General features: G+C 31.3%; 2 protein-coding genes across 4 annotated transcripts; one reads left to right on the top strand and one right to left on the bottom strand.

The window, feature by feature from the left end:
- Positions 1–3,108: 3,108 nt before the first annotated feature.
- LOC130828288 (protein LIGHT-DEPENDENT SHORT HYPOCOTYLS 4) lies at positions 3,109–4,398 on the bottom strand. The gene has a single exon (XM_057694183.1). The coding sequence runs from the start codon at positions 4,130–4,132 to the stop codon at positions 3,512–3,514; it is 621 nt and encodes a 206-aa protein (XP_057550166.1). The 5' UTR covers positions 4,133–4,398; the 3' UTR covers positions 3,109–3,511.
- A 3,640-nt stretch (positions 4,399–8,038) lies between these two features.
- Positions 8,039–16,559, top strand: LOC130828287 (uncharacterized). Of its 3 annotated transcripts, none has more exons than XM_057694182.1 (8): positions 8,039–8,277; positions 8,813–8,941; positions 12,861–13,038; positions 14,282–14,379; positions 14,459–14,555; positions 15,506–15,591; positions 15,701–15,778; positions 16,297–16,559. In XM_057694182.1, exons 2-7 carry the CDS (start codon positions 8,864–8,866, stop codon positions 15,752–15,754), a joined length of 591 nt encoding a protein of 196 aa, XP_057550165.1. In that variant the 5' UTR covers positions 8,039–8,277; positions 8,813–8,863; the 3' UTR covers positions 15,755–15,778; positions 16,297–16,559. The 3 variants fall into 3 exon arrangements, with proteins under 3 accessions (XP_057550165.1, XP_057550164.1, XP_057550163.1); XM_057694181.1 differs by having other exon boundaries at positions 8,715–8,941; XM_057694180.1 differs by having other exon boundaries at positions 8,694–8,941.
- The last annotated feature ends 467 nt before the right edge of the window (positions 16,560–17,026 follow it).

Raw genomic sequence — 17,026 nt, 5'->3', positions numbered from 1 at the left:
ATATATTATGTTATAACTCAAATATATTATTTTAACCCCAAATCATAAATATTACCCATAATTGTCATCTTCAACATCACTGTTTTCCACCATCGATGAACCTTAATTTTTTTTAAAAAAAAATGAAAAAATTTGATTTATTATTAAATGATGTTTTATTTTGCTCGGGAATAGGCAGTTAATCAGAAAACTTTTCATTTTTCAAAAAAGAAAGCAAGTTTCTACAGTTTTTTTGAAAAACAGCAGTTATTTTTTTAAATTAAGATATTTACTAAAGAAGGAAAGTGGACTGGGCTCTTGAGAGTCCGTCTTTAAAGAGCCTGTTTTGTTCTTAGTTTTTTTTTAAAAGAAACCTAATAATTCATTGATAAAATGTCATACAACACCTACAATAGAGTAACAATCGATCAAATACATAACAATTCAAATCAAACAAAATTCTATATAGAAAAAGTCACGATTATTATAAAGGAGATCTGACATTGAAGTCTTCCCTCTATCATATTGTTGTTTGATAGTGCATCTCTTTTAATTTGATGTGGCTTTAAAATAAAGATAAGTTTGATACTATTGATTGTATTAACAAAATTGACATTCGTGATGACGTAGTATACCTTTTTACTATCGAATTGATAATAAAACTCCAAATATCACCATGACAGACTTTAAAACCCAATATATGGGTAGATTGAATCCAATAAATAGATAGAATAACTTTATAATATATTGAGGGAATGAATTTTATTTATAACTGAAAACAAAAAAAGCAAAAATAAAGAAATTAGGACTTACCATCAACTATAAGGTTTCTTATACTTTGCTTATTTTTGTCAAATATTAAATCTTTACTTTTAAAAATAGTTATTTTAGGGTTTTAGATTATTTTACAAAAGACACCTCATCAAAATTTTGAGATTTTGCAGGAAGAGAACCATAGTTGGCATTATTTATGCCATTCTATTAATCTAAGAAAAGGAACAAAAAAGGAAAGAACCTTAATTTTCGTATGTAGAGTAACCTATATATTCACAAAGTTGTACTCATAATTGACTTAGTCCTATGTTATTGAAGAGAACTCATCTTTACAACACTATCTTTTCTTAACAAAGTTCATTTTTACTAAATTATACTACTTTCATTTTTATTTATTATTTAATTTATTTTCTGTAAAAATTTCGTAAATAATTTTTCTTTTTAAATCTTTCTATTTTGGAACATTTTTTAGACTAAAATAATCTCATTTACCTAATAAATTTTTACTAAAATGACATCACATATTAATGCTTTAACTTCAAAAATTTATTCTTTCATGTTTATGATACCGGTCTTTCCCTTATTATAAACAATTTTAGGCGGCTTTTTACTGTTTTCTATGGTTTTTAATAAAAATAATCATTACTATTTTATTCAATATATTCTTAATAAAATCTTATTACTCATTATAACTCTCCTTAGTTCCTTCACCTAAATGGAAAGAACATAAAATAATGGTTAGAGTACTTAGAGTGTTTGACAAATGATTGATAACTGATAATTGATAGATTGATAGCTAATTGTAGTGACTTCTTGAACTAACTGATTTTGAACCCAGTGCCAGGATTAACTTGTTCTAAAGTAATTGATTCATAACAATAAATTATTTCAACCAACTAATTACCAAACTTGTTTTAAAATTGCCCCAATAAACTATTTACCGAACTCTATTATTTTTATTGATTTCAACTGTTCTCTTCTTTACGATATTATATTTTATTTGAATTTAATCATGCTAATTAAACTTATTAAATTTATTATTGTGAATTTATTTTTGCTTAATAAGAATTATTTATAACAATATTTAAAAGTCAATGTGCCTAAATTTTCACAAATAAAAAAATTCTAATAAACCTAAATGCTAAATCAATCGATTCAAATCCTTACATTTCACCAATGGATAATTACTACCAAAATCATTTTGCTACAAATCAATGTTTGGGAAATAAAAATAATGAAAGTTGGAAATATTTTCTTATTTTTTTAACAAAAAAAAACACAATGTCCATTAAGGTTATAAGCTAAAATAATAGAAAATAATAATCAAAGGAAAATCATTCAAAATTGAACAGGAAATCCTCACAGTCCATCAATAATTGAAATCAAATCAATCAAGAAAATTGTGTTTAATCACCTAAATTATTTCCATTTTTCTTCACCGAAGATTCTACCTAGATTTCCAACAAATTTTCTTCTCAATAATTCCTAATCTCATATAATAAAAACTTTTTTATTTATTTTAACAGTTTCTAATACTGAAAATTAAATTTTATCTGAGTTGAAGAATAAATATCACTTAAAAAAAAAAATTCAAATTTAATTATCATCTCATTCTTCCCTTTTCTCGCCTTGCCCAACCTACTCTCTAATTAAATAATTCTATTATAATGATTTTCTTTCTTTATATCAATCAACAACATTAATTAGTATCCATGACTTTTCTACTACATAGATTAAATTTAAGTAAATAATCATACAATAAACATATAATTACATAATTTTCAAAATAGATCTTGCAATTAGCACAAATTTCAAAATGTGAATCAAACAACTGCAGCTAACAACAGTTATAACAAGAAAAACATATACCTTCATTTTTTTAAATTATTTAAATTTGGTACATTACTTTTTTTTGTTTCAGGGGCAGATTAGAAAATCCCTATGTATGAATGAATGAAAGAATTAATTTTTTCTGTAAGTGGAGAAAACAAAAGGAAAAACTATCATTTATTAGACTGACTCATGATTCTCTTCAGTATATTATTAATCAACAGGAATTGATCCAAAATAAAATCAAATAATGTTAATCTATTAAAATATTATTGTTAAAAAATTGATAGTAAGAATTAAACTCAGAATAATGCTATCACGTACCAATTTTTTTAAAAAATTGACCTCAGTTTCCAGTATGAAGAGCCCAGTAACATGAAGAAAATTTGCTTAAAAGAATAATCAATCAAATCACTGATAGTCCTATTTGCATAATCATCATCATCATCATCATCATCATATGCTCAAGATATTAAACCCAAATTTTTCATTATCTTAAAATAAATATAAAATATATAATATATATTTATATCACACTTGATCTGAGGGTCAAGCATATTAAAAAAAAGGTAATTAACACTTACTAATAAAGATTTCTTTATGATCAACATCTTCTTCTTTTTCATCGTACATTTCATTAGTTTGATGCCGTTAAGTGGCTTCCACATAGGCAGAATTTGAGAAGTCAGATGTACGCAACTTCATTCTTATTAATTATTACAAAAAGATTGTTTCTAATTGATCTTTGATAGCAAACATCATCTGCAACTTCAGATACTTCAGATAAACAAGTAGTACAAATAGGAATTTAAAAGCAAAAGAAGCTCATCATAATAATGATATATATCCATTTTTGGAATAGATTTGATAATACCCTCCATTTGATCTTTAGCTCAAGAGATCAAATTGAATCAAGCAAATAAACTCCTTATCCCAATTGGGTTTTCTTAGGAAGAGGCCTCTTTCTTTTCTTTTCATAACTAACACCCCTGGCTTTGGCTTGATAATCCCTTACCTCCCTAAGGTAAAGGCGGATGGCACGAGCACCGAACGGGTTTGTCTCAGGCCGTCCGCCATGTTCCTCGTAGGCCGCTCTGAGACGGCCTACGAGGGCATCTAAACTGCCCCAGGCCTGTCTGAGCGGACAGGGGCAAGGGGATGGAGGGTTTGGGATCCCAAAGTACGGACAAGCATGATTATGAACCTTTGTTTTTCCGAACTGGTCTAAGTACCTGAGAAACTCAAGCACGTGGGCACCACCACAAAGCGAAAGCGGTAACGGTGGCCGGTGACTTCTCAGATACTGACTGAAAGTGTTCCAATCTCTCCGTTTCTGATTCTCGTACCGGCTCGGACTCGACTGAACCACCGATGGTGGTTGTGGTGAGGATGACTCGTTACTCACTGAGTCAGAACTCGCCATTTCTGAACTTCCTGTAGTGAGTGTGAAGGAAGAGTTTCCTGTTATAGTATTAGTAGTACTGTTGACTGAACTATAGCTATAAATAGCATTATTATTGTTTCCTTCATTTGAAAACATGAAATCCATTTCTTTAAATTTTTATTAATTAAAATAAAATTAGGGTTTTTTTTATTTTTTCAACGGATCCAAAGAAATAATATCAAAAAATTACAAGATTTAAGATTTAACAAGCTTAGATTTTGCATGGTATAGAAAGATTAGATGGGTACTTAAGTTTAAGAATAGTAATACTGAAATAATTTTAGGGCAGACTGAGGAGAAGAAAGGAAAGGAAGAAGAAGATAAAGGAATGGGAATGAAGAGATAAGTTATGGATTTCCTTTTCAAGGGAAAAGGGCAGCCAACTGGAGTGTGATTTACTGATTTATATAGATGAATATTAGATAATATCAGTAATATTACTTTTACATAGTTTTGAGCTTTTCATATTTTTATCCGGAAAATTTTATGTAATAATTTTAAAATTTTAGTTTTTTTAATTTATGTGGTGAATTTGGCCTTTTAATTTTTACATGTGGTAGATAAAAGAGAATTTTTTTGTCAACTTTACGGATTTTTTATTCAATGTAATGACATTTTTTTCAAAAATAAATGTTGTGATCACCTTAATTAGCCACGTATATTTTGAAATCCAGTTGGAATATAAGTACTTAGTTTAACCAAAAACATAACATTTTGTCTACCACATGAATAAGTTAGAAACTCAAGGTCACCACATAGATTTAAAAAATATTTTTTTATCAGCCAAAAACTCAAGGTTATCACATAAAAAATATTTGTTTTACTTAGCAATATTTTTATTTTGGGTATAATATTATTATCACGTTTATTTTTTTTCTTGTATTTGACAAGATCCATGTAGTTTATATGTTTCTACTATTTTTTTTAATATTTATGTTATTATTTCATCTCGATAATTCATGGAATTGAGTGAGTAGCCAACTAGCTTATTGGTATAACAAGAAGAAATAGGAAAGAGAAAGAAAGTAAGTCTATCTATTAATTCATTTGTCCCATAAAATTTATCTTTGGATGACATTAAAACATAAGTCGTACATATGGATGAAAGTTTAAGAAAAAATGTAAATCATCTTTAAATAATACTCTCTTCTTTTCTTAAATTGTTTTTATTTGTTATTTTGAGTTTTTTTTTAATTGTTGGTCTCAAAAAAATCTTTTTTATTAATATCACAAATTTAGGGCATAGTTAACTTTATTTATTCTTATTTTAATAATTCTTATGGTCGCAGATATTTTCCACTAACTTTTAACATTTTTATAATGCTTATGGTCCCCATATAATAGTTATAATCTGTATATTTTTTCCACTAACTTTATTTTAATATTTTTATAGTGTTTATTATCTCTACTTTTCTTCATTAATTCTTATGAACATTTTTTATAAAAACAACTTAAAAAAATAAAAATAAAAACGAGATAACTTTAATAGTACACACTACTCCCTTCGTCCCATTGAATTTTGCAGCATTTTCTATTTTGTTCGTCCAACTTAATTTGCATTATTTCTTTTTTAGATGATGGCCCATCACTTTCTTTTAATGTCATCCATACATTTTAACTCTTTTTTAATTTCATCTACACAATTCATTTTTTTAAATTTTTTACCACATCCTTATAAATTATCCTTTTCTCAATGCAAATTAAAGAGTACGGACGAAATATATAAATTGAGATAAATTAGATGGGACATAGATATATTAGAGAGTATTCTAGTGCGATCCAATGAGTGAAGAGGAAGATGGGGAAAAGGAAAGGGGCAAGGGCAGTGTTAGACAGTGTTAGTGTTGTGGGGCCAGAAATAGTAACTACTATGAGTAAACTGATGTTGGCCAAAATGGTAAAATAATGACTTGTGATGAGAGACTTAGAGTAATGTACTAATATTGTGATTCTGATTTTGACACATTTCTTTGTCTCTATTCCTTTTTTACCCTGCTCTACACTTTACTATTTTAGTCCTCTTACTCACTTATTATATGTGTATACTTGTACGTTATAGGACTACACACTACTACATTTTTTCTACCTTAATTTGTCAATTTTTATTCATTTTTCAATAGGTAGATTTGATTTATCCTGTTACAGCTGTTCAAAATAGATCCAACGATTTGATATTTATCCGATTTTATAATCGAATTCGACTTGACCCGATTTCAAAATGAATTTAAATTATGTAAAAATTATTTTGGACACAAAACCCGATTATTAACCAAATCAAAATTAAACATGTGATCCGAAATGAATCCAATGAATCAATAAACACCTTTACACCCTATGGGTTAAATATTGGGATAGTCTTTTAATGGATATTCATTTGTTGCTTATCGATTGTATAAGAAAATTTAAACATTGTTTTTATTTATATTTTGTTTTAAACCATTAAAAAGTTAAAAATAATTCATCTTCCTTCTCTATTATTTCTTCTCTAGTTCGTCAAGTTTCTAAGAGCAGAGACGTAACTATAGTGATTTTGCAAAGTTTAAAGTTGTTCGTAATGGATTAAATTTTAGTAAGAAATTTTATGGTTGCCTACATTAATATTTCTTGGATTCCTAGTTTAAAAGTTTGTCCAATTTATTTAGTTTAAATTTTAGGATTTCGATTTTTACTTACTTAATTTTTTTATTTATTTTATGAAAAAAAAAAGGTATTTTAGGACATGTAACCAACAACAAAATTCAGTACTTGGAGAAGCTTCTATGTGACATAGATCATCCAATTGAAGACATGAAGCTAAATTGAGTAAATTGAATTGAAGAAAAAAAAACTTGGTTGACGAATTAACCAAATTAAGGATTGAAATCATGAATTACTAAAGAGGAGAGCAATTGTATTTTAGGACCTTAATTATGTCCAGGTTCCTTTCAAAAAGAAAAGAAATAAAAACTTCAAATTTTTCTTTAAAATCCAAACACTAAATTAATTGAGCAAGTGATGTCAATTGGCATCATAGGAAAAATACTTGTATAAATTATATTAACTAAGTTGATAAAATAATCGACTTTTAATCTAAAGATCACATATTTAAATCTCTAATTTTTTTTTACAAAAACTTATATGCAACGGTTGCATGGGTGCAACCACCCATAAATTCGCTAAATAGTCCATAGCCTATTTTTTTCAACTTTTTAATACTTTTAAATGAAATTTAAGACTTAAAAAAAATCAAATTCAAGACCTAATAGGCTGAATTTTAAGACATAAAAGATCAATTTCAAGACTTAAGTCGATTTGGTTTACTTCTTAAATTTGGCATTATAACATTTTAAAAAATCCTAATTCCAAGACTTAAAAGACCAAATTCAAAGGTCAAAAAATTAGTTCCATCGTTATCTTGGATTTCCCTTTTAAGTCTCAAATTTGAATTAAAAAATTATATAAAAAGGAAAATTATTATATAAGACAGTCTCACCGAGAGACGAGTCTTATACAAGAGTTAAATAGTACATCTAATACATACTATTCTGAGATTGAGCTCTTTATAGACTCATTATTTAACTCGTCTCACCAAGAAACAGTCTTTCACAAAAATAGTTAAAAAAGCTACTCTTATAAAAGATTTTTTTCGGTGAGACGACCTAAAATAAAAACCCATATGCTAATTTCATTAGTCGGGCTATTCAGCCCATGCATGAAGAGCGTCTTACATCGAAATTAAAACTTCTCAAAAACTTGGATGAGACGGTCTCATTATGAGACCGTTAATTTGAGCCGATCAAATTCGCACGTGTAACAACTTTTTAATTTTCTAGACGTTTATCAATTTTGACCTTAAAGGTATCAATTTAAGGTCAAAATTGATACTTTTAAGATCAAAATTGATAAACGTCTAAAAAATAAAAATAATGCCAAATTTTTACACGCATGAATTAAACCGGTCCAAATTGACAATGTCGTTATGAAGCGGTCTCATTCAAGAAGAACTTTTAAAACTTAGTTTTGGGTGTGGAAATCTCATTTATGCGGCCGAGACTGGTGGAAATCTCCCCATAATCGCGCTCCTTCCGCATTCCCATATTCTGATTTCCCCATAATCCCTCCCCTTCCCAATTTCTGATTTCCACAATCCCGTCACCGCCTGTCCGCCACCGGCCACCCCCAGTCGGTCGTCCGATAGCCCGCTGCCCCCTGTCTGCAGCCAGAAATTCAGCTTTCTGCCTTCCGTTCTCTATTTCTCTTTCTCTTCTTAGGTAAATTAATCTTCTATTTCAATTTGTTTATCTTTATGTTTATCTATCTATTTGTTTAAAAATTAGGGCTTTTATTGAAATAATTGTTTATCTATTTAGGTAAATTAGGGCTTTGGTTCTCTTCCTAGGTATATTAGGGCTTTAAAAAATTAGGGTTTTCTAACCTATTTAGCAATTGACAATGGTGATTAATTAGTTTGGTACTTTAAAGGTTGTATACTTGATAGTTTAATTAGTTTGATAGTTTAAGGGATGTATACTTAATAGTTTAAAGATTGTAAATTGTGATTAATTAATCGGTTATTGTTCAATGCAATTTATTAACGCACTTGATTGTACTGTTTTTTAAAAATTATTCCGCCCCTGCTGACTTGAAAACCCAAATATCAAAATCTTACTATTTCACGTTCATCTAGATTTTGTTACTTTCAAATCAGTTGCTATGTCGACGGTACCATCATCATCATCCACATCAATTTCTTCACAATTCACATATTCAAACGGATCATATTTTCCGACGCCCTTTCATTTACAGCAACCGCAGTATGCCGCGCTACCACAACCTTCTCTTCCTGCCGCTGTTCCTATGATTCCTACTGCATCCGTTGTTCCTGCAGCGTATTCCGCTGCTCCAGGTGTCTATACGCTTCCTCAATTTCAGCAGGTAATTTACCTTTAGTTCCATTTGATTTATTTTTACAAATAATTGAACTTTGAACAATGTTTTATGGGCTTTGTAACATTGTGGATTTGTTAATTTATCCGAAATTTCTTACTTAAAGTATTATGTGTTGAAAGTAAATACCAAATCAAGTTTAAGAAAACAAAAAGTAGAAAATTTTCAAGGAAGAAATCAAACAAAAAAGATATGATTTGGGAGAACAACATTTTTGAACACTAAATGGTAGAGCCTTCACCTAAGGTTTCCAAGAGAATCCCTCTCATTAAACCTTTGTTGATTGTGGCTCTCAACACTTATAAGTGTCACTCAATAATGGTAGATAAAAGACATTAGGGTATTTATAGTTGGGGGAAATTAGGGCATTTTACATCCGTCAAATATAACGGAAAGAGTATGCTGGAACAAGCACACAAAAAAGAACATGTTCAGATACCAAGCAAAACAAGCACATTCATCAGAGTGCCCCTCGTTCGAACGCCCAATGCTGCTGCTGCACTTGTCTCCTTTGAATCTTCACACTTGTTCACACGCATGCTATCTTCTTCTGTTACTGTTGTACACCATGTAAACACCATCTACTTTCCTAGAGCCAGGGTTCATGAGTCACATTCACAAAACAGAGCATATAGTAAAGTTTTAATGATGATGCATTGGATGCCCTTTTAACATTAATGAGACACTTGATTGCAATCTTAGTCTTAAAAAGCACTCCTAGACATGCCTTAGGCGAGCGCCTTGGATTGGGATAGGTTAGGCACCTTGATAATCTAAGCGTGGCGATTTCTTTAAGCGTGTGTATTGCGTATAAATTGAGCACCTATGGGTGTCTTTTGGTGTTAACCTTAGAAAAAGCTTATTGGATGCAAGTATCCACCAATTATGTTTTCTCTTCTCTTTATCTTTATTTCTTCTCGTTTCTTATTTGTCTTTGCCTTCATTTTTTTTTTGATGGAATTTTTGGGTTTATAATTTTTTTATGGGTTTGTGGCACCTTATAAAAGCTGTCTTATGTTTGGGCTTTTAGGACCCTTTCCAACTTTAGATGTTTTGCGCCTTTTAAAAATAAGGCCGCTGTTTTCCATTTGAGCCATCCACAATGTATTAACTTCACTTTTAGCAATATCTCATTGCGATGGGAAATTTTGTAGCTCCTTGACATGTCTGCCATTTTGTATTTTTTGATTCTTATTTTGGAGTTTTTTTTTGTTTTTTTTTTTTTTTTTTGTATATTTATGCTATTTTTTTTGACAAATGTTACCAAAGTTTTTAGCTTATTACGTTGCTATATGCCTTCTTCATATCAAAATACTATGTGTAGTGCAACCTTTATTACATTGTAGCTTCATTTGTTGCCACATAAGTGACTTCACCTAAAGTCGTCATTGACGATGGTCAAATTTTTACACTTTTTCTTCTAAACAGTTTCAGGGTAGTAAATTTCGTACCACAACGAAAAAGGAAAATTTATCTTTGTTAAATTTAAAAATAAAGTGAGGGTTTTTAGATGGTAACAAAAATCACTTAAAACAAAGAATGGTTGTAAACAGTATATGAAACACTTAAATTAAGAATTTTGCGTTTGTTTGTTATTTGATCGTCGTAATATTTCTTTATTTATTTTTTTATTAACTTAGCTTAGAGTTAAGACAACTATGATTCCTATTCCTTTTAAGATATTAGTTATTAGTTAAGATATGCGATATAACCCTAACACTAGAACAACCTAAACAATCATATTAGATTTAATCTATTGGGTTGTTTAACTAAAAGAACAATCAAATTGAATACAATTATAGTTTACCTTTTTCAATAATTAATTATCTCAATATCACTTACTAATTAATTATATTTACCACTTACACTAGATTGGTCATATCAGATTCAAAACCTAAGACACTGATAGCAAGATCTAAATTCGTAAGCTATTGTAATAAAAATCTATGCTTTTATAATATCAGAAGAGGAAAAATAAAATTACAAAACAAATAGAGATCTTAGAGTCTTTTTAACTAAGAAAAAGAAAACGTAAAACATAATTTAAGAGAAGGTAAACATAAAATTATTATTCTGCAATTCATACAACCATATCTGTAATACCCCAAATTTAGCTTGAAAAAGGATTGATAGACTACTTATATCAACAAGGTGCATCTTCTTTTCTAGGGAGCCCATTTGCTAAGAACTCCACAGTTAAGCGTGCTTGGTGGAGAGCAATCTTAGGATGGGTGACCTCCTGGGAAGTTTTCCTGGGTGCGCACGAGTGAGACCAAAGTGCGCTGGAAAGACGTGTGTTGGTTTGTGGGGCTAGTCTACAGTCTCCAAGAGTAGTCACCAGCGGTTCGAGGGGCCGGGGTGTTACAAATGGTATCAGAGCAACCCTGCGACCGTGGCTGATAGTGTTCAGTTCACCTAGCGGGGGAAAAGATCCTGAAGTTACGGTCCAACGAGGACGTTGTATTCTTAAGTGGGGGTGAGTGTAATACCCCAAATTTAGCTTGAAAAAGGATTGATAGACTACTCATATCAACAAGGTGCATCTTCTTTTCTAGGGAGCCCATTTGCTAAGAACTCCACAGTTAAGCGTGCTTGGTGGAGAGCAATCTTAGGATGGGTGATCTCCTGGGAAGTTTTCCTGGGTGCGCGCGAGTGAGGCCAAAGTGCGCTGGAAAGACGTGTATTGGTTTGTGGGGCTAGTCTACAGTTTCCAAGAGTAGTCACCAGCGGTCCGAGGGGCCGAGGTGTTACAATATCTACTTGCTCAGTTATTGGTTTTAAGCGTATAATAAACCATTTTGATTGTAAGATTCTAATTTTGATCTTCAATTGAAATCTTGGAAAAAGCTTTTACCATCTGAGAGATATGCTTGTTTTTATGAGGCCCCCCCTTTTTTTTTTATCTTGATTTTCTTTTTTCTTTGTTTTTGATTACCATCTTTTGCTTCAGCTCATAAGTCTTTATAATATTAATCCTTATTTAATGTATTTAGAGGTCCTAAGTCAACTAAACATTAGATTTTACTCAAAAAAATCCCTACAACAAAATATATAACAAAAAGAATAAAAATCCTACTGAATACATCGAGTAATAAAGTGCTTATCAATAAGTGCAAAGAATAAATTAATTATGCCCATTGCTTTTCCATTTTCTACCCTTGTTTGCTCTCCTTGCATAAGTGCAAAGAATTGGTGGTTGGGGCTTAGGTTTTTATTGTTTAACTACATAAGTTTTGAGTGAATTGATGGATTGGAAAATATTTGCTTGGTGAAATATATTGAGACATTTGATTATCAAGCTGCTCAATGAATCTGCGTGATGGTGTTTTTAGTGGTACCCATTGAAAAAATTGCGTATGATGTAGCAATGCGACAACGGTGGCGATGTCGCTACCATCGCACCTCGTGGCTTAAGAACTCATTTCGTGGAATCGCAATGTGAAGTGTTAACTTGAAAATTACCATTTTATCAATGTATTTTAAGTTCTCTAAAACAATATATTCAAATTGAAGCTTATAATAGACTTTTTGGAACCTAATGCATATTAACAAAAAGTTATATTGACTTATATTTAGCTTATATTGGCCGTTATGATGTGAATTCAAATCACAAGTTACATAGTGGGGTTTTGTGAAACGGTAACCTCAAAATCCATTATAAAGCGCATGTTTTGTAATTGAAGGACCTCATGTTTCTTGCATGCTGGTGCCACTTACTGTTTGTCTGGTTTGAAATATGCATTATCAAGGATGATTGTCATCTTATTTGTTATTATAAATCTAAAGACAGACCAAACAAACATATGGTCGGATGTCACCAGTGGTGGAGAATAGTTTAGATAATTTTGTGCATTGTATTGTTATGTATCTTGCTGTGATTTTAATAATTATTTGTTTGTTTTTACAGGCACAACAACTATTTCAAAAAGATGCACAAACTATAACTCCTGAAGCTTTAGAGAGTGTCAAAGCAGCTCTTGCAAGTAGCGATATTGAACACAAAGCTGAAACAAAGAAGAAAGCAATACCTCGTAAAGCTGCAGGGCAGACATGGGAGGATCCAACACTAGCAGAATGGCCTGAAAGTATGCTTACCTTCCTGAGTCACATAGTAGTATTATACTTGTACTTTTATGTTTATCGTTTAGCACTACCAACCTATAAAAACTTCGACCTTTTTCCATCAACTGGTATGTGGGTTTTTATTCGATCCTTGTATAGTAGTTGACTCATGTATATTCAAAATGCGTTGTCCATAATTTAATACGAATTAGGTGTGCTGCCAATTGGAGAGACTTCAAAGTATAATTTCGACCATAAAATTTGTACCTTACAAGAGATTTCTACGCAGGCTATACTTATATCCAAATGTTCACATGCATAAGTGTTTGGACCATTTTTCCGTGCATATATTGTGTTCAATGCTACTCAGACTTGGATACTTGTATCCCAATTCCAAGTGTCTCAATTTTAATTTGATGGAAAAAACTGCTTTATTTTTGCAAAAAAATGTGCATACCTATGCTGGAGTGTTGACGATCCAACAAAGGCAGCTAAAGTAAAATAAGATTGTTGTAAACTAGTCTTTTTAAATGCTGTTAAATAATCATTTGAATTGCTTATCAGTGTCTTCTATATATCATCCTTTCTATGATTTGTGTTATGATATTTCATCAGTGCTCTGGATCCTTACTGCTTAGGATTTGCTGTACAAGAGCTGTGTGTAAATGTGTTAATCAGGCAACAGTTGGAATATAAACATGGTAGTCTAAAGTAAGATGCATATCTTGCACCCCGATACACCCAAAAGGTTTTTGCACTAAAGTGTATATTTAGTTCTTTTTGCTCATTTGTGAAATGAGCTGGTATTTACGCATCCCACATATGAGCACAAAATGAACTAGAATTGCACTTGGTTCCACCTACTTTTTAGGTACATAGCAGTGCAACCATTTTCAAGTTTCAAGCTACTTGGGGCCTGGGGGTGACTGTTGAGTGAAATCCTGTAAATGTCAGAGGGTAATTAATCCTGAGTTCATGTAGGTAATTTTTAATCGATATCCAAAATCTTGGTTTTTTCTTTTTTCTTTCCCAATGAAAGTTTTGGTTCATTTGTTTTGTCACGAGACTGTTTGGGGTGTTCCATGATTGGGTGAATGTGATATTTCAGACTTTGGTAAAATACCAGTCCTACTAGTACAGACTTATTCCAAAAATACCAGAATTTCTTAATTCCTGTGTTTTGGTCTTATAAGTGTTTTATAATTCTGATTCTTATTCTGCTCTATTTTTGGTATGGTCTCTGAATGTTGTCATGGTATCTTGTAGATGACTATCGCCTATTTTGTGGCGACCTTGGAAATGAGGTGAATGATGATGTCTTGTCAAAAGCCTTTTCACGGTTCCCTTCGTTCAACATGGCAAAAGTAAGTTACTTTATTTTCTCTTCTGATCCCCTTTATTTATGGAATCAAGTGTAATGTGTCCACTCGTTTTTCATTATAGGTGGTTAGAGATAAGCGGACAGGTAAGACTAAGGGTTATGGTTTTGTTAGCTTTGCCAACCCTTCAGACCTGGCTGCTGCAATGAAAGAAATGAACGGTACACATTCATTCCTTTATAGTATAGTTGCACTGAAATTTTTGATCTCAAATATTCCCTGGCTATATGATTATACGGTGACCATTGTTTATTGTATATACTGTTAATCATGTTCAATGTTTTGCTGAATTTCTGATTATCTGTTTTTATGATTTCATCTAATGATATTATTTCTTTTTGTGCTTGGCTGATAAGTGATGAATCAAATTTAGTTTGGGTTTCTATTATCTGCCACTTGATCTTTGCTGCTGCTATACCTACCACTTATTTAGTGATAGATCTTAAATCAACCGGGATCTCTGATGGATTTGTCATCCATCTTTTTTATTTTTAATTATATTGTTTGACTTGTATTCAATATTTCTGATAATGTAGCAATTTAAATTAGACCCATTTTTATCATGGAACTTCCATGGAACACGTATTGATGAATTCTGATTCTCACAATGCATTGGGATTCGGGGAGATGGATCACAAAATTACGTAACCTTACCCTTGTAATGACAAAGTGGCTGTTTGCAATTGATTGATCCTTGATTGCAAACATTAATTGCAACTACACATGAATAAGGAGCACAAATGATTTAATGGGCCATTTTACACTAGTGTTTTATAATCCAAAGTCAAAAAACTAATTATCTTTAGCTTTTCACAATAATGGATATTATTTCTTTGGAGCTATATAATCATGAGCTCATAGTTTAATTGGCAGAGCCAGTGCTACCTAACTCCTTATCTAATTCACTTTCTGAACTATCAATTTCCCGAATTGTGCCAAATATAAACTAAGACCAACCATATTTGTTTTGCCTCAATTTATAATTTTGTAGGGGGAATGGGGGAATAGCACATCAGTCAACACTGGGCCGATTCTAAGGCCATCTATTTTGCAAGTTTGTAGATTCTCATAGTTTGTTTGTATTGAATATTTATCTGAATTCAAATGGCAGGTAAATATGTTGGAAACCGGCCAATTAAACTACGCAAAAGCAATTGGAAAGAGAGAATAGATGTAGAAGCTTTGGAAAGGCAAAAGGTAGTGCTTATTGAGCTCTTAACTGTCCATTTTGTATTTGCCTAATTTACTTCCAATCCTAGCACAATTCACTTATTCTTTGGATTTATTTCTCTTAAATGTCTTACAGAACCATGCGTCAAAGAAGCCTAAGCTGGCTAAGAAGAGTGTGTTGCACAAGTGAATATCAGCAACTTGAGTTACCAGAGTAAGTTCTGTTTTGACTTTTGACTGTGGTTTTGGATAATTTGCTAGTCATTAAGGAAAACAAAAGTAATACTTTGAATTTCATTTCTAAACGTCGGGTTGGTTATGTTTTAAGATTAAGGGAACATAGCCTTCAAGTATGACCAAGTAGTAATCATTGTGGGCTAAAAACATAGATTTGTCGTCAAATTATGACATCGGATTTCTAGGCTTTGTTAAAGTACTAGAAATTCTTTTTGGGTTTTGTAGCTTTTTAAGTTGATTACGAAGCAAAACTGATCCATAACTTACTACATGATTCAAATAACCCAACCCAAAGTTGTGGAATACTGTAAATTATGAAAGCCATTGTTGATTGGAACCAAAAACTGGCGTATATGTCAGTCGTAGATTTGAGCCGAATATAGCATAAGTGAAAGAATCAAGTTAAATGAGTAAACATGATTCAGATGACTTGTTCTGACGACCTTGGAGGGTAATTACAACATATTCTGATGTGTACTTTTTCTGGTATTGCAGACAATTGACGTTCGTTGAACTTTTTGTGGGCTCTTTGCTTGATGACATGTTCTGTTGGAGATATGATTATGTTCATGCTCGCCAGACCAAATTCGGAAATATGTCTACATAAATGATTAATTTAGCTTGGCTTAATCGAATGTGCCATGGGGCTTGCTTGTATTTGAACAGATTAAGAAATTCTTAGTATTAAGTTGTATTATGTTGCATCATTTCAGTAAAATGTTATTGCAAAATAAGTAGTATTCTTCGCTTACTTCAAATGTGTTTTTTTTATAATTTTTTCAAGAAATGCAAAAATAGTTGAGATTTTGCAAGCCCTACGCATTATATTAATTAAACAAAAGAGACGGAGGGGATGTATACGTTTCTTTTTAGTTTGCAGAATATATATCGATAGAATTACTAAACTCTTCAAAATCAAATCAAGGAATCTGTAGGTGAATTAGGAAAAAATTGTTAATTATCCTTATATTTTGGACAATTTTTGAACTCCAAAATTTATTTCTTTGCACGTAACCATTTTTTCTCTCTATTTGCATTTGCTAACAAATGAAGATTTGTCTTTTGCTAGTCCACTTGATCGCCTTCTTTACTACTCTCTCATTCCATCAAATTTACTCTATAAGCAACTGGTAAAAATATAAAAGAACAGGTAAAAGTGATATTTTATAAGTGGGAGAACGGTGGATGCATGGAAATGAAAGTAAATATGTAAATGAAAATTAAA

The sequence above is a fragment of the Amaranthus tricolor genome, chromosome 12 (genome assembly GCF_026212465.1).
Source record: "Amaranthus tricolor cultivar Red isolate AtriRed21 chromosome 12, ASM2621246v1, whole genome shotgun sequence".
Lineage (NCBI taxonomy): Eukaryota > Viridiplantae > Streptophyta > Magnoliopsida > Caryophyllales > Amaranthaceae > Amaranthus > Amaranthus tricolor.
This window is presented reverse-complemented; position numbering and strand designations above follow the sequence as displayed.